General features: G+C 44.5%; 1 protein-coding gene across 1 annotated transcript in view; it reads right to left on the bottom strand.

Annotated features, from left to right (window-relative positions):
* Positions 1-22,822, bottom strand: part of ENO4 (enolase 4) — a 41,388-nt gene extending 18,566 nt beyond the window's left edge. Inside the window, exons 1-6 of the mRNA XM_068259397.1 lie at positions 22,594-22,822; positions 17,749-17,877; positions 10,504-10,694; positions 8,708-8,844; positions 7,226-7,395; positions 3,992-4,114 (exon numbers count right to left, since the gene is read on the bottom strand). Coding sequence (XP_068115498.1) covers positions 3,992-4,114; positions 7,226-7,395; positions 8,708-8,844; positions 10,504-10,694; positions 17,749-17,877; positions 22,594-22,767 — 924 coding nt within the window. The 5' untranslated portion in view covers positions 22,768-22,822. The remainder of the gene's footprint in view (positions 1-3,991; positions 4,115-7,225; positions 7,396-8,707; positions 8,845-10,503; positions 10,695-17,748; positions 17,878-22,593) is intronic.
* Between the last annotated feature and the right edge of the window lie 3,424 nt (positions 22,823-26,246).

The following is a 26,246-nucleotide window of genomic DNA, read 5'->3' on the forward strand; positions in this document are numbered from 1 at the left end:
TCACAGGTGGCGCTGTTACCATGCGACGGACGCCGGGAGAGGAAAGACATTGAAACTGTTCCCCCGCTCCGGTGCCCCCCCCTCCTGCCGCACAATAAAGCGCCCCGGGCGATTGCACCGTATCGCACGCCCATAGAAACGGGGCTGCTTTTAGCCATAGACCCTGAACAATTATGCAGATCAGAGGTTTCTGAGTGAAGTTTGAATTCATTTGCCGCATGCTTGTTTCAGGTGTTTGATTAAGACTCTTCTGATGCCAGAGAGATCAGCAGGACTGCCTGGCAACTGGTATTGTCTAAAAGGAAATCAATATGGCAGCCTCCATATCACTCTCACGTCAAGTGTCCTTCAACCATTTCTGCCCTCAGTGTTTTTCACCTTTGCATCTGTGCAATTTTCACCTCCCATTCATTCTCCAATAACGAATTATCAAAATGAATTGATCTGTCTTATTTTTTCCACCACCAATTAGTCTTTTTTTGGGTGGTACATTTTGCTAAGAATTATTTTTTTCTAAATGCATTTTAACAGGAAAATTATGAAAAAATTGAAAAAAATCATTATTTCTGGGTTTCAACCATTATAGCTTTAAAATAATCCATGCTACCGTAATTAAAACCCACGTATTGTATTTGCCTAATAGTCCCAGGTATTACACTATTTAAATGATGTCCCTATCACAATGTATGGCGCCAATATTTTATTTGGAAATAAAGGTGCATTTTTTCAGTTTTGCGTCCATGCATTTACAATCTTATAATTTAAAAGATTAGTAACGACCTTCGCCTCACCACCCCACGCATTTCACACTCCCATGCCCGACCTGCAGGATTTCTCAAGAGCTGCCCCCACCCTCTGGAACGCCCTTCCACCACCCATCAGACTTGCTCCCTCTTTCAACACATTTAAGCAAGCCCTTAAAACCCACCTCTTTATGATGGCCTACCCACCTCCTACTACACAGTAACTCTCTACTGAATATTTAACAACCCCACCTAGTGTTTCCACCCCACCCTTTAGATTGTAAGCCTCTGGCAGGGTCTTCCATTCCCTAGTGTAATCTACAGGATCATGTGCTCCTGTCCTATGACAGCCTGTACTTGTATTACTGGGCCTACCTAACCAGCCCATATTGCATGATCATGTATTTTGTACAATTTGCATGTATAACTTTGTTCTATGTTGTATAACCTTGTTATGTCTGTCATCCTTGTATCATTGTATATATTTATTGTCCAGCGCTGCGTAATATGTTGGCGCTTTATAAATACAAATAATAATAATATAATCTCTTGACATGCATAACATGCATATTAAAAAAGTTTAGACCCTTAGGTAACTAATTTTTTGTTGTTGTTAATTTTATTTGGGTATTTTTTGGGTGTGGGGATACACCATTAATTTTAAATGTAATTTATTGTGTTTTATGTGAAAAAAATGTATGTACAAGTAGTTTTACTATTTAGCCACAAGATGACCACAGTCATTTTTCTTTTTTATTCCATCCTGTAAGAAAGACCATGGCTTCTCATAAGGTGGTGTCGGTTTTTCTACCGGGGACTTAGATCAATGAATGGGAAATATGTTCCCATTCATTGATCTCAGGGCTAACGAGGGGCAACACGGGAGCACGCGCAGCAGCGCAACAGCAGCTGCTTGGACTTGACAATCACGTCCAAGCAGCTAAAATGGTTAAAGAGGAACTCCAGGAACAGAGCAAAAAGCCATCCTATACTAAGGAAATGCCATACTTAAAGGGTTAAGTGACTTGAGATAGACGTGTGTGTACAGTGCCAAGCACACACATATGTTGTTGCTTTTTTATTTCTTTCTCTGCCTGAAAGAGTTAATAAGCTGATAAGGAATTATAGCCATAAAATACTTTCCTGGCAGAGAACTGGGCTTCCAAGAGCAGGGGATAGATACAAAAAGGTCAGAAGTTTATAAATTTTAGCACTCTGAGACATGGGATACTGTTTCATTGATCTGAGACAAAGCAATAAATCTACTTTATTTAAACATAAAACAGTGGAATATCTACAAGTCATATTTAGGAGTAGGAGGATAGATACAATTGTTTATTAGTTTTTTTTACTTGGTGGCCATTAACAATACAATCCCAGGGACGATCAGTCGATTTCCGATCAACATTATGATTGATCGGAAACGATCCATCTTGCCCATTAACTGCTGAAAATCTGGGATCCATTCCATTAATCAGATAGAATTGGTTAGCAGGTTTTTGGGTTGCAAGAACCACTTACCTACCAATTGTATGGCCATATACCACAGGCAAAAAAAGACCACACATTTTCCTGACAGATTTCCCACTTCCAAAGGTCTTGTATGTTTTTATCTGTGATAGTTATCGAGGTAAGTATGTATATATTATGATTATTATGCTATATTGCAAGGTAAGTGGTGCTTTCCATTCCTTTTCAAACTCGTTTTAAAGCTATTATTCCTTGATAAGGTGCCTCTTTGTCAGTCTCTTCTTTCTATATTAAAGGGTTACTTGTTGGAGGAAGGGCACAGTGATGAGAGGTACACATGGCTTTCATAAACTAATTTAGAATGGTGTAGGAGTTAAATGATTTATCACACACTGAGCAGGGAGCAGGAACTAGGTAGAACAATACAACTCTGCTAAACTGAAGCTGCGGTGCTGACCACAGAGAGTGAATCTCTCAGTAGTAGAGAAAGGAAGTGGAAAGAGTCCAGTGATGGGTCTGTGCTGGGGAGTAAGGACTGTTCACTAGCAGGGTACACCCAACCCACTTCCCTGGCACCTGCCTGTTTTCTGCAGAGATCTCTGTGTCACATGGCTGACTTTTCCAAAGGCAATTTCTCTGGAACAACTGCTTCCAATATGAACAGTCTGAGTAATGGCACACTCCCCTTATTCACGTCTGTGAACAGTAAAAAAAAATCCAGGAGGGTGAATTGGGCTATGTTCACAGTGTGAGCTGCGTTATGTGAGCATTGTGGCGTATACAGTGAAGCATAGTCGATGACAAGTATGCTTCACTACAAATGGTAATGGGCATGCTATTCGGTAATGCGCTGCATGCACTGTGTTGGGATACTGTAGGCCGTTGGATTGCACCCCCCAGATGCACTCTGAACGTTGCACAGATTAACAATTGCAGTGCGATTTTGTGCTTAACAGGCAATGCACCACTGTGAACTTGGACATAGGGGCTCTTACTATGCAGGAGAACAGAGGCGCCAAAAGGATAAAAGGAAGCTAAATGAGCTTAAAAAACAAATTCTTGGTAAATAGAGGAGGTAGTGGTGGACTTACCTCCTCCAAGTAGACACACAACGACTGTAGTAAAGACAGTCAATATATTTTATTTATGAACTCCAAATATGCAACGCGTTTCGCAGGTTTGATCCCGCTTCATCAGGCAATAACAACGGAGCAATAGCATATGTGGTCAGTAGAAGAGCCAGGCACAGAGCGGGATCAAACCTGCGAAACGCGTTGCATATTTGGAGTTCATAAATAAAATATATTGACTGTGTTTACTACAGTCGTTGTGTGTCTACTTGGAGGAGGTAAGTCCACCACTACCTCCTCTATTTACCAAGAATTTGGTTTTTAAGCTCATTTAGCTTCCTTTTATCCTTTTGGCGCCTCTGTTCTCCTGCATAATATTGAGTCCACCCTGGGTGGAGGGTTGAACCCCCTTTTTCTCATCTACAGAGAGCGACTTCTTATTCCTGAGTGGGGTCAGGAAAATCTCCCCACCTGCCTTTACAGTGGTTGCCTAATGGTAACCCTGGTTTGTGAGTATTAATATTTACTCTATCTAGTAACCATTTACCAGTACATATTACACTATTGGGGCTCTTGGTGTTCATTGTTTTTATAGGGGCTCTTACGTTTTTCTGTTCCATACATGTATATTGACATTATAGCAATTTTATTTTATGAACACATGCAGGATCTGCTTTCTGCTTAGCAAGGATGCAGTGATTGGCTGACCTGCTGAGCAGTGAGGCCTGGGGGCGGGACCATCATGACTTCCTTCATGAAGCGGAGTTTTCCTGATTTGCCATAGCTCAGCAGTGTGATGAAAGGTGCTGGCAGCATCAGCTTGCTGGGCATCTGTATAGAGAAACAGAAAACAAAGCATAAAGTTAGAGAAACCGAGAGCTCAATATAGTGTAGTATGTTCAGCATAAATATAGTAAAGATAATTAGTGAGAAGAGTATACTCGCAAACGTGGGTTACCACAAAGGCAACCACTGTATAGGCAGGTGAGGAGATTAGACCTGTCCTCACTCACTAAGAAGTCGCTCTCTGTAGATCAGAAAAGGGGTAGATCACCCCTCCACCAGGGGTGGACACGGTACGGCGAAGGAACAGAGGCGCCAGCAGGGTAAAAGTGGATAAAACCTTTAAAATTTGCTTGAAGGAAGCGGTGGACTTACCTCCATAAAGCAGAGACGAAACACTGTCTGTATAATAGTAATCACATTTATTATATAGTACCCCAAAAATGCTACACGTTTCGCAGGCCACACCCGCTTCATCAGGCAATAAACGTGGGGACAAACAGAATTTCAGCAGTAGCAGGAGTAGCGCCTCAGTAAAACAAAGCAACATTCCAGAGTCATTTTCTTAGTTCAGGTCATATCATGATGGCCTCTGTGCCTTCTTAACTACTTCGTTACCAGTAATTTCTGGCCCCCTAAAGACCAGTGACTGCTGGTACTGCAAAACGCCACTTATCGACCAATCGCCACACAGACCGCTCTCTCATAGCCCACTGCAGGTCTCTGATGGCAGAGCTGTGTGCGCCAGTCAGGAGCCACTTTCATTGGCTCCTGACCTCGTCCATCAATGTAAGCCAATGGGATTGGCTCACCGTGATGACAGGTTCATGAGCCAATGAAATCTGCTCCTGACCTGCTCACAGTGCGATGAGATGACGGGGGCAGAGCGGTGCAATTGGCGGGACCAAGCGGCAGAGATGCATGAAATCGACATCCTGTCAGAGCTGTGCAACCACAAGCAGGATGTAGATTTCAACTGTGCTGGTCTGGTTTCCCATGATGCATCACTCCTGATTATGTACATGATCTGTTTATGCCCCTGAAGCCAGGCTTACATCCAAAACCGCTGGTGTACAGTGAGCCTATGATGGCTCCGGTTTGGTTGTTGTGGACTGAATTCCTTCCGCTTGCTTGGTAAGCTAGGCAGTCTAGGCCACACCTCCTTCCCTTGAACCTCGCTAAAGGTGGAGAAAATGGCATTCTATGCTAAGCCACCACCAATAAGGTGCTGCAGAAGGAGAACCGCAGTGACTCAGAAAAAGGCATATGGAGGGTTGGAGCCGGCCTTTGGTCATGTGACTTAGCTTGGTGAACTATGGTATTTGCAATATATTTTCACTAGTAAATAAGTAATCTCTATGTATTTGTTATGTTCAGACAACGATGTGTAATTTTATCTTGAAGATGTGCTTTATTTTTTAAAGCACCACCTGCTGGTTTGACTGAAATATTACAATCATTTAAAAAATCTACAGTTTTCTGCAAGGTAATAAAGGTAAGATAACTCCACAGTGAGTAATGTCCTAACTAACAATAATACGACCTAATTTACAGTTAGTAAATCAGTCAAGTTGAATGGCTTCTGTAATCCTAGACAAAAGAAAAGCAAGGTACTGTACTGCTCACAAAAGTCAAACCACAAGGTGGTGCTCTATTCAGGTAATCCTTCTATGGTTTCGAGCTTAAATCCTGCATGAGGAAGAAAGCCCCTTGTAACAACCAATCAGAGTTCAGCTTTGTGGCTAACTGAAGCTGACTTGGGATTGGCTGCTCAGGGTTTACTGCCCACCCCTGAACTGGAAAAGCTTGCACCCATGACATTAACTTGTCATCTTTGCTTTTGTTTCCGGTGTTGTTTTGATATTAGTCCCCTCCTCTACACACTCCGGTCTCTGCCACATACGCAGGCATGTCCAGGGTTGCTCTAGGACAGTGATGGCTAACCTTGGCACTCCAGCTGTGGTGCAACTACAAGTCCCATGAGGCAATGCAATACTCTAACAGCTCTAAGCATACATCGGGGAGTCAGAGGCATGATGGGATTTGTAGTTTTGTCACAGCTGGAGTGCCAAGGTTAGCCATCACTGCTCTAGGACCTTTAAAGAGAATCTGTACTCTAATATTCTTACACTAAAAAGCATACCATTCTATTCCTTATTTTCTCCTGTGCCCCTCTGTGCTGTTTCTGCCACTCTCTGCTGCAATCCTGGCTTGTAATTAACAGTTTTAGGCAGTGTTTACAAACAAACTAACCAGCTTCTAATAGGCTCAGCTAAGCATAGTGTGTGAGTATGCAGGGGGCCTGCAGAGGGTGTGTATCGCTTCTACCAATCACAAGCAGCCCTGCACATTCCACACAATCAAAGCCTTTTAGCCCTACAAACAGGACAGAGGAAAGATACATTGATTTATTACAGAGACAGTGTAATTAGGAAGAGCTGCAGTAAGCCCCAGCACATTAGAACAGGCATAGGAACTCATAGGATAGAAGAACTAAGGCTGAAAAAATTGTTACAGAGTCTCTTTAAAATGAACCCAAGGTAAGAGTGATATGGAGGCTGCCATATTTACTTCATTTTAAGCAATACCAGTTGCCTGGATATGCTGCTGATCCTCTGCCTCTAATACGTTTAGCCATAGACCCTGAACAAGCATGCAGCAGATCGGGTGTTTCTGGCATTGTCAGATCTGACAAGATAAGCTGCATTCTTGTTTCTGGTGTTATTCAGACACTACTGCAGCCAAACAGACCAGCCGGGCTGCCAGGCAACTGGTATTGTTAACAGGAAATAAATATGGCAGCCTCCATATCACTCTCGCCTCGGGTTCACTTCAAAGTACTAATATTTTCCCCGTGTTATGACACATGGGTAACTGTTACTTGGGGTATTCCGTGGAATGGTCCTTTAAGAAACATTTTGATGAACTGGACTTGTGTAATCCTCCAATGAGAGGGATTGGTGTTCGTTTCCAGATACTCACAAAAATATGTACCTGTACTACATGCCTGAAGAAGGGACCTTTTATGGTCTCGAAACATGCGATCAATGCTATTACCGTGATGTATTTTAGTTGCCTGTCCATATGGAATTTGATGCATTTATTGTATACTACTGTATAATAAGCTAATTTTTTTACGCTCTTGTTCAGTGTTGTTACCTCTTCATGCTTTAATGCAGATATGTAAGAGTAGAGCGGGACCTCTCGGAGGGTTGCTGTACAGGTGGCCACTGCCAGAGACACGGCGCCCACTGCTGGGCTGCCACCAACCACCAGCTCAGGAGGGTCCGCAGGAGGGATCGGCTTCTCAGTTACAGCTGCCTTCTTGCCTGCAGAGAGGGAGGAAACGGTCAGCTAGGTCTGATGCCATGTCTTGGTCATCTCAGTTCTGAGTACAGGGATCATCCTGACAACTCGCTCACACTAATGTAGCTTTGCAGCTTCAAATAAAGTCCAGGCACAGATGTTCCCCATACCTCATGTTCTCTATGTAGAAACTTCTTGATTAGCTAATATTATGGTAAATTATGGTAAATACTTTTTAAGCCTAGCCTTTCCACTGTTCCCCGCTGGTCTGCCATCTAAGACAAAGGACCTGCAAAAACTTGCCCTATAGTCACAGGGGACCTCAGTCCTTGGGGCCGGAGCTTTTCCTCAGAAGAAAGTATAGAAGGATGTCACTAACATGATCTGCTGACGCAGCAAAGAGGAGATGGGTGACTAAGCAGCATGCTTTATAATCTCCAACCTGACCCCAGTTAGCAGCACGGAGAACATTGCACAGAAAAAAAAAATGTTAAAAAAAAAATTCAATAAGAAATTAAATTTTTCTATCATGTTGTTTATAGTGTTTACTGACAGATTTAGGAGAAATGTGATAAGAAAATATTTCTGCTGGTTTCCATCTTTACGGTTTCTCTGTGATGCCAAAAGTGACATCACTTCTCCCCTTGTTTCTTAACCGAGCACAGTGTTAATTTTCCCTCTCTCCTGTAACAGCTTAGTGTTGCTCCCACAGCACACATAACTAGATAACAGGCTTTGACTTTTCAAAAGGGAGGGGGGTATTCAATTACCTTTTGTTCATCGTGTCAATCTTATCCGAAATGGGAAGCTTTCTGTTGCATGCTGAGATAAGCTTGTTACTGTAGCTTAAAAAAATCCCCACAATCCTGCTGGCCCTGCAGTTCAGCAAAGGCACCCAAAAAATTGGGGAATCTATTTTTAAGGGTTTATATTCTACTATATATTTGGATGTTACAACCCCCTTTAACACTGGACCCCTCTGCAGCTAAAATTGTCTAAAAATCCAGTCATGTGACTTGAAGCGGCCCAGTTTTGTAGCAGAGACCTAATTTGGTAATTAACATTGTGGAGAGTATATTGAGCCTTAATCCACTTAAAAGTATTCTCCTGAAAAAGACTCTGTGTAGGTGGTATGTACAAAACTAGCCCATAGAGTCTAGTGATGGCCATGTCTAGGAGAACTCATCTGATTTGTTTGATTTGCTGAGATCACATCCTGCTTTAGCACATGATCATGACTAGCAAATCAGAGACGTGCATATCTATCATTTGACCAAACTGATCACGTGCTTCTCCATGAGTTCTCCTAGACCTGGCCATCACTAATAGTGCCACCTTTTGCGCTGCCCTTCTTCTTGCTGGTGGGTGGTGTGACTGGAGGGGTTGGATCACTTCCTGCGGGGGGCGCTGCTGCATGTTGCTCAGCTTCCCTCCGTCTTCTCTCTTCCTCCATCTTTGGCTTGAAAAAGTCACTAGAAGAAGAAAATGCAGTAGAAATCACCAGTGTTCCCCCTGTAATCTGTACATTTGCCCTCATATTGATGGATATGTTGTTACTGAAAGTGCTTTGTGGGTCTGCTGGCTCCCTGTGTGTTGTGGTAGGGTCTGTTATTCTAGCTGTGTGTAATCTAGCTGCTATATGATAGGATTATACAAGGTATGACTATATGGAAGACAATCTATTCTGTAGTGTGCTGTGTGGGTTTCCTCTGGATATTCTGCTGCTTCCTGGATTGCTTACCGCCGCAAGCTGCTAAAAACAGTCAATTGCTTTTCTGTGCGCTTGCAGTTGCTGGCAATCTGAGCTTTACCCTGGAAAAAATTTTGTGCACCTAACTTAGGCCTAGTGCACACCAGAGCGTTTCGGCTGCAGTTTGCGATCCGCTTGGGTAATGTATTTCAATGGGCTGGTGCACACCAGAGCGGGAGGCGTTTTGCAGAAACGCATACTCCCGGGCTGCTGCAGATTTTGGATTGCGGAGGCGTTTCTGCCTCAATGTTAAGTATAGGAAAACCGCAAACCGCTCTGAAAAACGGCAGTTCAGAACGGTTTGCCAGGTGGTTTTTGTTACAGTAGCTGTTCAGTAACAGCTTTACTGTAACAATACATGAAATCTACTACACCAAAACCGCTACACAAAACCGCAAAACGCTAGCTGAAACGCTGCAGAAAAAGAAGAAAAAGCGTTTCAAAATCTGCTAGCATTTTGCGGATCTGCTAGTGGTTTTTGGTGTGCACCAGGCCTTAGAGCCTGTACACACTGAAAGTTGCCAAGCATGAATGCAGTGGGATGAGATTGCGTTTTTAATCAAAATTCTACTTGTTTTTGTGTGCTTGTGGTGATTGCGATTTTTCTGAGGTCATTTTTTTCCTAGTTTCCTGATTGTTTGTCTAAAAAACAACCACCTAACGCTGATCGGCTGCCGCAAGGTGGGACCGCGTAACGCCGATTGGCGTCAAGTCCTGGGGACAGAGATTGCATCCCCATTTAGTTACGGAGCTCGCAGGCTGTCTATCTTTTAACAGTGCTGCAATCTATGTGCAGCGCTGTAAGACAAAGCTGTCACCTGAAGTGGCCCACAATGTGATCCCCTCTCATAGGCATCACTGATTGATGGTGGGAAGGGGGGGGAAATATGTAAATAATAATAAAAAAATTTAATTGTAAAAAATTCTTTATAAATTAATAAAAATAAACCTGACAGCAGCGATCAGATGCCACCAACAGAAAGCTTTGTTGGTGACAAGAAAAGGGGGATGGGGGGATTCATTTGTGTGGTCAGTTGTATGGCTCTGCAGCGAGCTGTTATAGCTGCAGAGCACTGAATTGTAAAAAATGGCCTGGTCACTAGAGGGGTGTACACTTGTGGTCCTTAAATGGTTAAAAAGCGCAGCAGTCACTGTAATTGTGTTTTTCCAACATGTCATCGCTATTTTCGTGATTTTTCAAAAGGCCTTGCAATTTAAAAAGCGCATGCGATTTTAAAAAACGCAGTGCAACGCAGCCAGTGTGTACAGGCCCTTACTCCTTCTAAGAAGACAGCAGTGAGGCCATGTTGTCTTGTGCTTAGTATAACATGACCATTATACATGAGATGGGCAGCACTGAACCTGAACACTGTATACAGACCTCAGGATCTGATCGATGGTACTCTGCTCGCTGGGCAGAATCCCCTCCAAGTCTGGGCCTATAGACTCCTGTATCCATTCCATGGCTCTTTCCACGGACTTCACCGACTTCTCGGTAGTGCCACTTACGTCACTTCCGGCCAAAGAAGGTGCCATATCAGCGTCTGCAGAGATCACCGCAGAACAAATCCTCTGTGTAGAAAGAACACATTGAGAGCCATGAGATTCCATCCGCAATAATTATTTATGATTTATAAAATAACAAAAATAAATAACAAAAGATGAAAATAAATGAGATGAACAAAGTCCCACAGACTTGTGCAAGGTGTGATATTCAGCTGTGTACTATGTACAGATACCGGACAGTAAAGTTGGCCATACACTGTAGAATTGTTTTGCCCAATTAGACATTCGATTAACCCTCCTGGCGGTCTATTAGAAACCGCCAGGGGGCAGCGCAGCAGTTTTTTTTTTATCATTTTTTTAAATCATGTAGCGAGCCTAGGGCATCCCCCCACCTGCTTCGACCGTCTCCGGCGATCTGCGATCAGGAAATCCTGTTCAAAGAACGGGATTACCTGGAAAGCTTCCCCCGTCGCCATGGCGTCATCGACGTCGTGACGTCAAAGGGAGTCCCGATCCACCCCTCAGCGCTGCCTGGCACTGGATGGCCAGGCAGCGCATGGGGTCTGGGGGGGGGGGGGGGAGGGGGCGAGCGGCGGCTAATCGGCGCGGAGTGGCAGCGATCAGAGTGAACATGCAGCTAGCAAAGTGCTAGCTGCATGTTGCAAAAAAAAAAATATGCAAATCAGCCCAGCAGGGCCTGAGAAATCCTCCTGCGCGGGAAGGTAATATTTAATCAAAAGTAAATTGAAGTGGATTGAAACAATTGATATTACGATTTATAATAAAGGATATCCGAGGTGACATGATGATAGACTTGTGTATGTATAATGCCTAGCACACAAATAACTGTTGTGTTCCTTTTTTTCTTTTTCTGCCTGAAAGAGTTAAATATCAGGTATGTAAGTGTCAGTTCCTGCCTGGGTCAGGACTGGGTCAGACTACAATGTGACCCTCGCTGATAAGAAATTCCAACTATAAAAAACTTTCCTAGCAGAAAATGGCTTCTGAGAGGAGGAAAGAGATAAAAAAAAGGTTCAATAATTCATAGACTTTAGCTCCGGCATACTTCAATGTGTGTGTCATTGCGCAAAATGAAATAAAGCAATAAAACAGCAAAAACTTAAAACGTAGATTTAAATATATAAAAAAAACTGGAATTACTTAAAAAGTCATTTTTAGGAGAAGGAAGATCGATACAATTGTTTATTTCATTAGTTTATTTTCACCTCGGGTGTCCTTTAAGGTCTAAAATAGATCTAAAGACTGAACTGCAATGTTGGTTTTTAGACACTTGTAAAATATCAATCTTCACATCGATCGGAATATCGAAAACAAAAGAATGTATAGCCAGCTGACATATTTGACATTTAAACAATACCAGTTGCCTGGTAATCACCTCTGCCCCTAAAACTTGTAGCCACAGACCCTGAACAAGCATGCAGATCAGGTGCTCTGACTGAAGTGTGATTGGATTAGCTGCATGCCTGTTTCAGGCGTGTATCACACTACTAGAGCCAAAGTGATCAGCAGGATAGCCAGGCAACTGGTATTGTTTAAAAGGAAATAAATATGGTAGCCCCCATTTAGTTTCCTAATCGGTAATCCATTGGAATGGCATGCCACATCAGCAAACCCACATGTGCTGTGGCTCTTTTGTGCAGTGTTTTGTTCCCAAGCAATACGGAGGTGGTACAATTGGCTGATCATAATTGAAGGTGTATAACCGGCATTAGTCTTTAGACTTTGCAATACACTTTAAAATCTGTCTGCAATTTTCGAATATCTTTTCCAGCTGCTACAAAGATCTACATGAATGAAAATCGTGACAGCTGCGTAGATCATGGTATACGAGACTCCTGGCCGCCGCTGATCACGTTTTATTGCTTCAGACATACGACCTTGTGCTGTTATGTGAGTGTTTGCTCTTACGGATGGATAAAGCGTAGAGTGGTATCCTTGTACTCTGTACATTCATGGTAAACAAGTGAGACTTGCAGTTCACACATTGTTCACTGAACGCACACTGAAAGGACTATATGAACACATCTGACAAAATGAACAAAAGCAGGATGCTAAAGCGCCAGCTTCAATGTCACCGTGTCATTAGAAGTGACATCAAGCTCTCCGCTCTGTATCTCACATAAGGGAAACGCACACATGGTCTCTATAGGTTTAAATTCAAGGCTTTGATTGTAGAAATGGCCAGGAAATTGCAATTTTTTTCAGATGCAAATTTTGTTGCACTTTTTTATGGAACTGAACCAACTAAATGCTGCTGATCCGGATTGGTCCATTTTCAGACAGCATAAAAAGTGCCGTAACGTCTGACGAGTTTTGTGACAGAAGAAATGGAATGTGCGGTCAAGTGGCGACTGCAAAAACTGGGCAGCACCTCCTGCACGCAAGCTTCCTTCAAGAGGAAAAAAATCTGAGTGCTCACAGCATTTGTATGACACGGGTTACTGCCCCCTGGACAGGTCTCACCTTAGTATGGGGCTGGATAGTGTACTGGTTAAAGGAGAACTGTAGTGAGAGGTATATGGAGGCTGCCATATTTATTTCCTTTTAAGCAATACCAGTTACCTGGCTGTGCTGCTGATCCTCTGCCTCTAATATTTTTAGCCATAGACCCTGAACAAGCATGCAGAAGATCAGGTATTTCTGACATTATTGCCAGATCTGACAAGATAAGCTGCTTGCTTGTTTCTGGTGTGATTCAGCCACTACTGCAGGCAAATAGCTTAGCAGGGCTGCCAGGCAACTGGTATTAAAAGGAAATCAATATGGCAGCCTCCATATACCTATCACTACAGTTCCTCTTTAAGGGCACTCCCTCTGACACAGGTGACCTGGTTTTGAATCTCTTATCTTTCTGCTCAGTAAGCCAGCACCTATTATTAAGGAAACCTTGGGCAGGCCTCCCTAACACTGCTACTGCCTACTTAGAATGAACTAGTTGCTGCAGCTCTGGATTTTTGAGTCTGCCAGGAGTGTCTGTCTTAGGTGTGGGCTGGCAAGGAAGCAGTATCAGCATTGTCCCACTTGTGCAGTTTGGGCACCGAGGCTCATCAGCATGGCAACATATGGGTTCCTGTCTAGACTTAAAGAGATCAAGAATTGAACTTTATCCCAATCAGTAGCTGATGCCCCCTTTTACATGAGAAATCTTTTCCTTTTCACAAACAGATCATCAGGGGGCGCTGTATGACTGATAATGCGGTGAAACCCCTCCCACAAGAAACAAGAAAAGTACGTACTCTTGGCAGTTTTTTGTCTGTAAACCTTGCTGCATTGTAGGAATTAGCTGTTTCCAGCTATTTCCAACTGCCAAAAAAACATGCAGCAGCTACTTCACCTGCCAACAGTAAAAATGTTCACTGGAGTTCCTCTCCAAGCAGCTTGGTGGGGGCTCCTTGCCACAGCTGAGAGGAACTGTTAGGCCCCGTTCTCACTCGGGCACTTTCAGCCTGCGTTTTGCCAGTGATCAGGAAAGCTCTGCAGCACAAGTAATCCTATGGAATTACTAACGCCGTGGCAATTGCAGTTTCCGCCGATCGCAGTAGCGCTGCATGCAGCATTGCTCCAGCCATTGCGATTCACTGGAATGAGAATTGCGAAGCGCAATGGTAAAAAGATCACAAAAAATAGCAATGCAAAATTGCAATGGCTAAGATTGCGATTTGTGGTTCTGAGTGTGAACCGGGCCTATGAGTGAATCACCGTGTTCTGGGCTGTGCACAGACATCATATCTGCTGGCGATTAGTAAAGTGAATGGGATACTGCCTGAACTCTGTGATCTGATGAACAGGCAGAGACAAGGCCGTGGATGGTTTGAAGTTTATCAGTTACACAACACGTTTCATGAGTTCTTGTCCTCACCATCGGGGTTGGCTTGCCTAGAGTAGGGGGCTAGTCTAGTTCAGGGGACCCAGCAGGAAACCTCTTAGGGAAGTTCAGCTAATGTGATTGGGTGGATGCCACTCTCGCAAACTGCTAGGTTTCCAATAGGTTGTAGTGAACTATGCCCACACTAATCATCCAATCACAATGCTTCGTGTTGTAGAGAGCTGTTATTGGAGGACTGTTCTCTGGTTTCCTGCTGGGCTCCCTAAACTAGACTAGTACCCTCTAGTGTTGGCCACACATTAGGCAAGCTTACCAAACACTTGTAGTGTTGGGGTCCAGTAAGAACAAGCGGTGGATGCATTTAAACTTGTATCTGATTTTCTTTTTTTATTCTCCAGAATCTCCTAGCTGCTTTACAGCTGATCTGATGTAATGAGTCTGTGAAGGTTCTCATTTATCCACGTTGTCCAAGTTTGCCTTCTGGAACTTGTTTCCAGTCTCTTTTTTTTTTTAGCTCTAAGGAGGTGAAGGAAACCACCTCTGCCACCTCTACAGGTAAGCCACTCCCCCTTCCAATTATTAGTCTGGCGAAGTCATTCATTTTATGGATGCTAAATAGGGATAGTCAATGAGATGCAAATAATTTTTGAGTTGATGCAGGATTATGCAATTTTTTATGCAAATTTATACAGCTTGGAAATGGATCAATCAAGTCCCACCCAGGTTAAATTAGATTGGTTGCATATATATGCATGCAGAAATTAAATAATCTAAATCGTCTGAGTTATTTGCATCTCATGGACCATCCTTTAACCACTTGAGGACCGCAGTGTTAACCCCCCTAGTGACCAGGCCATTTTTAGTTAAATAGGCCACTGCAGCTTTAAGGCAAAGGTGCAGGGTCGTACAAAACAGCACACAAGTAATTCCCCCCCCCCCCCCTTCTCTCCCCACCAACAGAGCTTTCTGTTGGTGGGGTCTAATCGCCCCCCCAGATTGTTTTTTTTTTCATAAATATTGATTTATTTTTCAATAAAATCTTGCTTTTTTTTTATTAACTGTATAACCCCCTCTAATTGCATTTTGTTGGGAAATCTGCCGACAATCTATTTGCATTTTGTGGGGATATCTGCCACCAATCTATTTGCATTTTGTGGGGATATCTGCTGCCAATCTGATTGCATTTTGTGGGGATATCTGCTGCCAATCTGATTGCATTTTGTGGGGATATCTGCTGCCAATCTGATTGCATTTTGTGGGGATATCTGCTGCCAATCTGATTGCATTTTGTGGGGATATTTGCTGCCAATCTGATTGCATTTTGTGGGGATATCTGCTGCCAATCTGATTGCATTTTGTGGGGATATCTGCTGCCAATCTGATTGCATTTTGTGGGGATATCTGCTGCCAATCTGATTGCATTTTGTGGGGATATCTGCTGCCAATCTGATTGCATTTTGTGGGAAAATCTGCTGCCATTTGACTACTTGATGAATTATCATGAGGCATGTAACTACTTGATTATTTTTATCTAAAATGTATCTGGTCGGACCTAATCTCTGTGAATAACACCGCTACTTATTTTGTTGCCTTTTTTTTTGTTTTTCTTCTTTTTTGTCTGCCCATGACCCATCATGACCACGCCCATGTTCCAGCGCACGGTGACACCCATCTATTTTTGCTGCGGCGCGCTGGATGTGGACATGTCCTTGTTGGAGACTGTCCTCAGAAGTGCTCACAATCTATTCCCTACCATAATCATGCAAATTTTTTTTAGAGTACATGTGTATGTGAGCCCAAAATGGGGGGGGGACAGGCCCCAGGCTGAAACTTCCTTGATGTCCCAGTCCGACCCTGCCTCCAAGAATCTACAGATCCCCGCTGAACCGCACCACAAGTGTGCTGACCGTACTGTCCCTTCTCCCTTACTTTTCTTGCCCGTCATAGGTAGCTACAGTTGCCCCTTAGTAATAGGTAGCCAGAGGTACCCTCAATATTAAGTAGCTAGACGTGCCCCCAAGTATTAGGTAGCTAGACGTGCCCCCAAGTATTAGGTAGCTAGACGTGCCCCCAAGTATTAGGTAGCTAGACGTGCCCCCAAGTATTAGGTAGCTAGACGTGCCCCCAAGTATTAGGTAGCTAGACGTGCCCCCAAGTATTAGGTAGCTAGACGTGCCCCCAAGTATTAGGTAGCTAGACGTGCCCCCAAGTATTAGGTAGCTAGACGTGCCCCCAAGTATTAGGTAGCTAGACGTGCCCCCAAGTATTAGGTAGCTAGACGTGCCCCCAAGTATTAGGTAGCTAGACGTGCCCCCAAGTATTAGGTAGCTAGACGTGCCCCCAAGTATTAGGTAGCTAGACGTGCCCCCAAGTATTAGGTAGCTAGACGTGCCCCCAAGTATTAGGTAGCTAGACGTGCCCCCAAGTATTAGGTAGCTAGACGTGCCCCCAAGTATTAGGTAGCTAGACGTGCCCCCAAGTATTAGGTAGCTAGACGTGCCCCCAAGTATTAGGTAGCTAGACGTGCCCCCAAGTATTAGGTAGCTAGACGTGCCCCCAAGTATTAGGTAGCTAGACGTGCCCCCAAGTATTAGGTAGCTAGACGTGCCCCCAAGTATTAGGTAGCTAGACGTGCCCCCAAGTATTAGGTAGCTAGACGTGCCCCCAAGTATTAGGTAGCTAGACGTGCCCCCAAGTATTAGGTAGCTAGACGTGCCCCCAAGTATTAGGTAGCTAGACGTGCCCCCAAGTATTAGGTAGCTAGACGTGCCCCCAAGTATTAGGTAGCTAGACGTGCCCCCAAGTATTAGGTAGCTAGACGTGCCCCCAAGTATTAGGTAGCTAGACGTGCCCCCAAGTATTAGGTAGCTAGACGTGCCCCCAAGTATTAGGTAGCTAGACGTGCCCCCAAGTATTAGGTAGCTAGACGTGCCCCCAAGTATTAATTAGGTAGAGGTGTCCCTGACCGTAGGAAGATCTTGTCAGTGGAATGCAGAGAGTAGGGTGAATAACCTCTCATTTGCACTCTCATCTGTGCTCTGCATAGTGCCTACAGTGCCCTATGGTAAATCCGGTCCTGGGGAAGGGGGAGCCAGGTACCCCACCAGGATGTTTTTTGGGATGTGACTGGAATCCAGAGCACTTGAAGGAAACCCACACAAACCTGGGGGGGAACATACAAACGCCATGCAGACAGTGCCCTGGCCAGGATTCCAATCTGGGACTCGATGCTATCCACTAAGCCGACATGCTGCAGATAAATTATTTTATTACCTTGTCCATATTTCTGACCATACAAAACACGTCCACCTCCAGTGTGTCTTTTCCTGCGCCATCTAGCACCTTCCTCCCACGCACCCTGCTGATCACCGGAGGGTTCGACAACTCTGCAAAGTAGTTGGACTAAAGCAGGAAAAACATAATTACATGCACAGGCGGCACACGCATTCCACTGTCACAGATGTATTCTGTGTTGTCAGTAGAAATAGTCAATGTAGATTTACAGTACTGTATTTATTTGTACAATTATACTTTTTCAACATCTTCTGCCATGCTGTATACAAAATGCAGAACTATTACCATTGTGCATCAAGTATTGAGCAAACACGAAGGTACAGAGGCGCCAGAAGAGTAAAAATCAAAAAGTATTCAGGTGGCGGTGGTGGACCGGCATCACCCAAAAACAGACTCGATACTGTTGATTGTAGATACAATGATTTATTCATATACTCCTAAACAATATCTGCAACGCGTTTCACGGGCAACATTCCGCTTCATCAGGCAATATAATATTGTTTAGGAGTATATGAATAAATCAATACGGTTGATTGTAGATACAATGATTTATTCATATACTCCTAAACAATATTATATTGCCTGATGAAGCGGAATGTTGCCCGTGAAACGCGTTGCAGATATTGTTTAGGAGTATATGAATAAATCATTGTATCTACAATCAACAGTATCGAGTCTGTTTTTGGGTGATGCCGGTCCACCACCGCCACCTGAATACTTTTTGATTTTTACTCTTCTGGCGCCTCTGTACCTTTGTGTTTCAAGCTATCCACCCTAGGTGGTAGGGTGAAAACCCCTTTTTTCCTCTATCTACAGAGAGCGACATCTTAATCCTGAGTGGGGACAGGTCTAATCTCCCCACCTGCGTATACAGTGGTTACCTGATCGGTAACCCAGGCTTGTGAGTATATTACTTACATTTTCATTTTGCTCAATTTCTGAAACATACTACACTATATTGGGCTCTCGGTCTCCATTTCTTTAAGTATTGAGCAAAGGCTGTGAATACTTTGTGGTAAAGAGGTAAAATATAAGCTGTATATATGATGTATATTGAAGTGATTATATGCCAGAGAAGAGCTGAAGTCATGCAGTAAGAGATGTATATATGGTATTACAGAGGTTGTACACAATATACAACTTATAGGAGATATACACAGTATATGTATCAGCACCGCAGTGACATCATGCAGTAGATGTGGTATGATATAGGTTGCATATATGAGTTATAATGAAGTTATATAATGGATATAAAGGTTATTTATTATATACCAGAGAGATGATGAAGCCATGCAGTAAGTGATGTGTAAATATAATACATGGAGGTTGTACACAACACATATAGTAGATGAAGATATCTATATGTATGAGCAATGCAGTGGTGAATTTTTTTTTTGCAACTTTATAAGATTTTGCAACCGGTTGCATTTATTTATAGTATACAGGTCCTTCTAAAAAAAATGAGCATATTGTGATGAAGTTCATTATTTTCTGTAATGTACTGATAGACATTAGACTTTCATATATTTTAGATTCAGTACACACAACTGAAATAGTTTAAGCCTTTTATTGTTTTAATATTGATGATTTTGGCATACAGCTCATGAAAACCCAAAATTCCTATCTCAAAAAATTAGCATATCATAAAAAGGTTCTCTAAACGAGCTATTAACCTAATCATCTGAATCAACTAATTAACGCTAAACACCTGCAAAAGATTCCCGAGGCTTTTAAAAACTCCCAGCCTGGTTCATTACTCAAAACCGCAATCATGGGTAAGACTGCCGACCTGACTGCTGTCCAGAAGGCCATCATTGACACCCTCAAGCAAGAGGGTAAGACACAGAAAGAAATTTCTGAACGAATAGGCTGTTCCCAGAGTGCTGTATCAAGGCACCTCAGTGGGAAGTCTGTGGGAAGGAAAAAGTGTGGCAGAAAACGCTGCACAACGAGAAGAGGTGACCGGACCCTGATGAAAATTGTGGAGAAGGACAGATTCCGGACCTTGGGGGACCTGCGGAAGCAGTGGACTGAGTCTGGAGTAGAAACATCCAGAGCCACCATGTACAGGCATGTGCAGGAAATGGGCTACAGGTGCCGCATTCCCCAGGTCAAGTCACTTTTGAACCAGAAACAGCGGCAGAAGCGCCTGACCTGGGCTACAGAGAAGCAGCACTGGACTGTTGCTCAGTGGTCCAAAGTACTTTTTCGGATGAAAGCAACTTTTGCATGTATTTCGGAAATCAAGGTGCCAGAGTCTGGAGGAAGACTGGGGAGAGGGAAATGCCAAAATGCCTGAAGTACACTGTCAAGTACCCACAGTCAGTGATGGTCTGGGGTGCCATGTCAGCTGCTGGTGTTGGTCCACTGTGTTTTATCAAGGGCAGGGTCAATGCAGCAAGCTATCAGGAGATTTTGGAGCACTTCATGCTTCCATCTGCTAAAAAGCTTTATGGAGATGATTTCATTTTTCAGCACGACCTGGCACCTGCTCACAGTGCCAAAACCACTGGTAAATGGTTTACTGACCATGGTATTACTGTGCTCAATTGGCCTGCCAACTCTCTTGACCTGAACCCCATAGAGAATCTGTGGGATATTGTGAAGGGAAAGTTGAGAGACGCAAGACCCAACACTCTGGATGAGCTTAAGGCCGCTATCAAAGCATCCTGGGCCTCCATAACACCTGAGCAGTGCCACAGGCTGATTGCCTCCATGCCACGCCGCATTGAAGCAGTCATTTCTGCAAAAGGATTCCCGACCAAGTATTGAGTGCGTAACTGAACATAATTATTTGAAGGTTGACTTTTTTTGTTTTAAAAACACTTTTCTTTTATTGGTCGGATGAAATATGCAAATTTTTTGATAGAAATTTTGGGTTTTTATGAGCTGTATGCCAAAATCATCAATATTAAAACAATAAAAGGCTTGAACTACTTCAGTTGTACTGATAAACATTAGACTTTCATATATTTTAGATTCATTACACACATTACAGAAAATAATGAACTTTATCACAATATGCTAATTTTTTTAGAAGGACCTGTATGTATCTCTATGCAACTCAACCTTACCCTATTCTCATACAGAACCCTCCTCTGGTGTGCAACTAATAACCCCACCCCGGGGAACTAAAACACCGGTGGTTGCCAATTCTTACAGCCGGGATAAGTGAAAGATGGCGCGCATGTGCAGTTATGCACAGGCTGTACAGTGCGCATGCACTGCAGGCAAGTTGCAATATCTTTCATCACGACATGCAGTAGAGTAGATGTGGTATGATTTTGGTTGCAAATTTTATCTATAATTAAGTTATATTATGCATATTGAAGTTGTTATATACCAGAGACAAGTGATGAAGTCATGCAGTAAGAGGTGCATATAGGGTATTACAGAGAGGATGTACATACAACACACACATTTACCTATAGTCAGCTAGAAAGAATCAGCAATGCAGTAGATGTGGTAAGATAAAGGTTGCATTCATGGAAGTCAAATATTCTATGTCAGAGCCCAGAGAAGCCATGCGGTATGATGTGTATATATGGAAGTCACATATTCTATGCCAGAGAAGCCATGCAGTATGATGTATATATGGAAGTTATCAGTGGCGTAGCAATAGGGGGTGCAGAGGTAGCAACTGCATCAGGGGCCTTGGGTCAGAGGGGCCCCTCAGGGCCCTCCCTCAAGCACAATATTAGTTCTCTGCTGGTAATAATCACTTCTAAAGATGCTTTAAATTAGAGTGACCATACGTCCCAGATTACCTGGGACGGGTCCCAGATTCGGGGTCCCCTGTCCCAGGCTGGCTTGGGTCCCAGGAAAAGTCCCACTTTTAGATGCAGGACGTCCCAGCTGCGGGAGTATGTGACATCAGTGTTCCGTCCTCGGCCCACCGCCGCCCTGCTCTGCCCTGCTGCTACTGCTCCCCTCCCTCCCTGTCTTCTGCCTGCATTAAATTGGCTAACAACTGGATTCCTGTCGCAGTCTGCCCCGCCCCCCGCTGTTTAAAGGGAACCTAAACTGAGAGGGGTATGGATTTTTCTTTTAAACAATACCAGTTGCCTGGCAGCCTTGTTGCTCTCTATGGCTGCAGAAGTGGCTGAATGACACACCTGAAACAAGCATGCAGCTAATCCAGTCTGACTTCAGTCAGAGCTAGAGTGACCAGACGTCCCGGATTGCCCGGGACACGTCCCGGATTCGGGGTCCGCTGTCCCAGGCTTAATGAGGTCCCGGGAAACGTCCCGCTTTCAGCAGCGGGACGTCCCGGCCTCGGGACTCTGGCCACTCTCTCCTCAATGAACTGGCAGCGGCGTCTATAGACGCCGTGCCAGTTCATTGCCCGCAGCCCCGCTCCAGCCTCGTCTTCCGGTGTCTGTTTCCGACACCGGCAGGCGAGCAGGGCTACGGCAAGATGGCTGCCGAAGCCCTGTACTGGAGACCTATTTGTGTCATGTAAAACTTGAACTGGGGCCCATAGCTCCTTAGCTACACCACTGAAAGTTATATATTCTATGCCAGAGAAGCCATGCAGTATGATGTATATATGGAAGTTATATATTCTATGCTAGAGAAGCCATGCAGTATAAAGTCCTATATTTATTATATGCCAGAGAAGCCATGCTGTAAGATGTATATCTGGAAGTTATATATTATAGGCCAGAGAAGCCTTGCAGTATGATGTATATATGGAGTCACATATTATATGCCAGAAGCCATGCAGTAAGATGTATTTATGAAGTCACATATCCTGTATGATGTATATAGGGCATTGCAGGGAGGGTGCACATGTGTAGTGTATATAGAGCAATGTCTGTGTACCAGGTAGGCGATGACGTCACGGGGCCGCTCGCTGTACGCGGAGTTGAGCGCCCCCTCTAGGCTCTCCGGTATTCGGGCGCCGCGGAAATACTCGGCAGCCGCTGTAGCCGCCTCTCGGTGTGACAGAAGGTGACCCCGGATTCCCCGGGACTCTCCGGTGTCCGCACATCGCATGGTCAGCTGATCAGAGGACGCGGCTGTGGTTGCTATGGAGACGGGAGGAGGGTGCTCTAGTGTCCGGACTACAGCAATATGGCGGAGGAGACAGCATATGTGCAGAGAGGAGTGGCCGTGATTTCCAGGGACGCTGTGATGTTGTGACCTGCCGCTACCTCCACAGCATAGCTCCCTGCCTGCAGCAAATGGCTTGTAGTGTATTCTGCCCCTATCCTTACCCATCTGTGCCCATTTCTCCCATTTGTCCTTTCTATCCCTACCTGACCTCCCCTTGCTCTTCCTTACCCTCTCCTCTCCTCATTCTACCTTCCTTGGTCATCCCTTTGTCATTTTTCTGGGTCCAACCTGGGCAATAATAAACTCAGCAACAGTTACCAGAAAAAAAAACGCAATGTGGGCAACATTTTACCAGAAAAAAACGCAATGTGGGCAACATTTCAGCAGAAAACAAACACAATTTGGGCAACATTTCACCTGCAAAAAAAAGGAATTTACTCACCTGACAGAAGTCTCCTCTCCCAGCCGGCCTCTGGCTCGCAGCTCCCCAGACCATCTTGCTCCTGCATATCTCCGGCGTTGAATGGAATAGCAGGACTATGGGAAGATGGCGCCCAAAGCCCTGTACTGGAGACACAAATAGTCTACAGTACAGGGCTTCGGACGCTATCTTCCCGTAGCCCTGCTCTGCCTGCCGGAAGACTATGCAGGCTGGAGCGGGGCTGCGGGCTATGAACTGGCGCGCCGTCTATTAGACGCCGTGGCCAGTTCATGCAATCGTATGGTGGCCGTATGGTGGCCAGAGTCCCGAGGCCGGGACGTCCCTCGGCTAAAAGCGGGATGTTTCCCGGGACATAGCGCAGCCTGGGACAGGAGATCACGAATCCGGGCCCTGACCCGGGTAAAGTGGGACGTATGGTCACCGTATTTTACCTCTACCCAAACCTCTCTCTTTTACACCCCACCTGACCTTACCATCATGCTTACCAATGATGCCCCCTCCCTGCTCATTGCTTACACCCCTAATCTCCTTTCTGTTTTTCTCTCATGGCAACCTAGGCAGGTACCTAGGGTCCTGTAGAGAGACCAGGGGCCTGGCTGATGCTACCCCCAGTAAATCTTACCAAGAAAGGCTGGCAGCCATAAGCAGTGGACCAAATGACTGCTACCTAAACCTTTTCCTGCATTTGCCGTCCTCCCTAACCCAACCTGAGTTCCTTTGTGTGCAACACATTCATACTCCTACCTGACCTCTGATTCCTGTCCCTTCCTTTTACCTCTACTGGACCTTCTGTCTCTTCACATTTTCCCTGACCTTTTTATTCCCCTATGTGACCACTTCTCCCAGAGCCGGATCATTCACAAGGGGGACTAGGCAGCTGCCTGGGGCCTGGTGAGAATACAGGGCCCTGGCTGCAGTTTTCGCTAATCCCGTTCCTCTACCTACAAAAACATAGGTGACAACTAGATGGAGCTGACACTGGTAACTTGCCTAGGGCTCCATTTCATGTTAGTCCATCTCCTCCTGGTCCATCCCTCCTACTTGCCTCTACCAGTCTGCCTCTACCTACCATTTATTATTATTATTTACTGTATTTTTGAACTATAAAACTCACATTTTCTCCACAAAAAGTGGGGCAAAAAAGTCTTATAGTCCAAATGCAGGGAGTTCCTGACTTGTGTATGCCTGCCAATACTAACCTCCAACCTGCCGCAATGTCTGGGACTCCCTGTACTGTACCCATGTAGAGGAGGACAGGGGGACACAAAGGGGTATCGAGGAGGACACAAGGACGACAGAGGCGGACACATGGGGGACACAGGAGGACACAAGGGGCATAGAAGACACATGGTGGACACAAGGGGGACAGAAGAGAACCCGGAGACACAAGGGGGCATGAGGTAAAAAGGGGGCATAATCCACAAGATGCGCTTTCACTATCCATGCACCAGGTTTAGTGTGTGTGTCTGTGTGTGTGTATATGTATAGGTGTGTGTATGTATGTATGTGTGTGTGTATATATATATATATATATATACACAGTGTTCTCCCCAGAATTTTCTTCCAGCCGGGTGGCATGAAAAAGTAGCCGGGTGGCATGAAAAAGTAGCCGGGTGGGGTGAGATGATAGAATGCAGGGCCAGTGCTTCTCTGCATAACTCTCCTTTCAGAATAGGAGGAGGTGAGCTGATAACAGCCGGGTGGTCACAAAAACTAGCCGGGTGGAGCACCCGGCTAAAAGAGCCTGGGGAGAACACTGTATATATATATAAATATTTCTTTATTTATATTTTCTGCTGGTTTTTGTCGTCTAAACTTAGGTGCTTCTTATGGTCAGGAGTCTTATTGTCTGAAAAAAGGGTAATATTTGTATCGTGCCAACAGGTCCCGCAGCGCTGTACAGAGTATATTGTCTTGTCACTTAACTGTCCTTCAAAGGGGATCACAATCTAATCCTTACCATAGTCCTATGTATGTATGTATTGTGTAGTGCATGTATTGTAGTGCAGAGTGAATTTTAGAGGGAAGCCAATTTAACTTATCTGTATGTCTTTGGGATGTGTGAGTAAACCAGAGTGCCCGAAGGAAACCTACACAGACACTGGGAGAACATACAAACTCCATGCAGCTAGTGCCCTAGCTGAGATTTGAACCAGGGACCCAGTGCTGCAAGGCAAGAGCACTAACCACTACGCCACCGTGCTGCCCATTTCCATTGTACCTTTCCACCATATCTGTCTTCCTCTGCCTGACCTCCAGTTACCATCTAATTAAACTTTTCTACATATTTCTGCCCCCACCCTATCTTTCAACTCCTCTTGTCCTCTATCCCTCCACTCCCTACTTCCTTACACTTTTCCCTTTTACTCCGTACCCCCTGCTTCTGTCATATCTCCTGCCCAATACCACCACCTCTCACCCTGTCAATTCATTTATTTTCCAGTTTGTGAAGTCAGTCAACATATATATTTCAGGGTTTGATGGAGTCTGATGGTAGCCATCTTTCTGGGGGCTAAGATTGGGTGTTCCAACCAAAAACGTCTTTGCTGTGTTCTCTCTTATTCCATTCTTTATAACTTAAAGTTTCACCAGGCATAGTTGAAGTTCCTAGTAAAGGGTGTGGATGCAGGCCTGGGAATCTGCTTCAGAAACCATGACCAACCAAGAGAGATAGTAGTAGGTTAGGTTTCCATCATTCACCCAACAACTAAATATCCATTTTGGGAAAAGTGAAACCTTGAGGAAAACCACAATTGTTAAGATTGAGGCTGTCCTCTTTAGCAGTTTACAAATGTCAATTGTGGTAGGGGGATGCATTCCATCCGGTTCTTGGCACCAGTGGACTCTTAGGGCGTGGAGTAGAAACATCCAGTGGTTTACACCATAGCGTTGCACCAGCATCATTCGGCAACTAGTCCCAGTGTGCAGAGAACTGCTTAACCATTAGTGACTTCTAAGTGATGACTTCTGGCGCTAG

Source organism: Hyperolius riggenbachi, chromosome 10 (assembly GCF_040937935.1).
Source record: "Hyperolius riggenbachi isolate aHypRig1 chromosome 10, aHypRig1.pri, whole genome shotgun sequence".
Lineage (NCBI taxonomy): Eukaryota > Metazoa > Chordata > Amphibia > Anura > Hyperoliidae > Hyperolius > Hyperolius riggenbachi.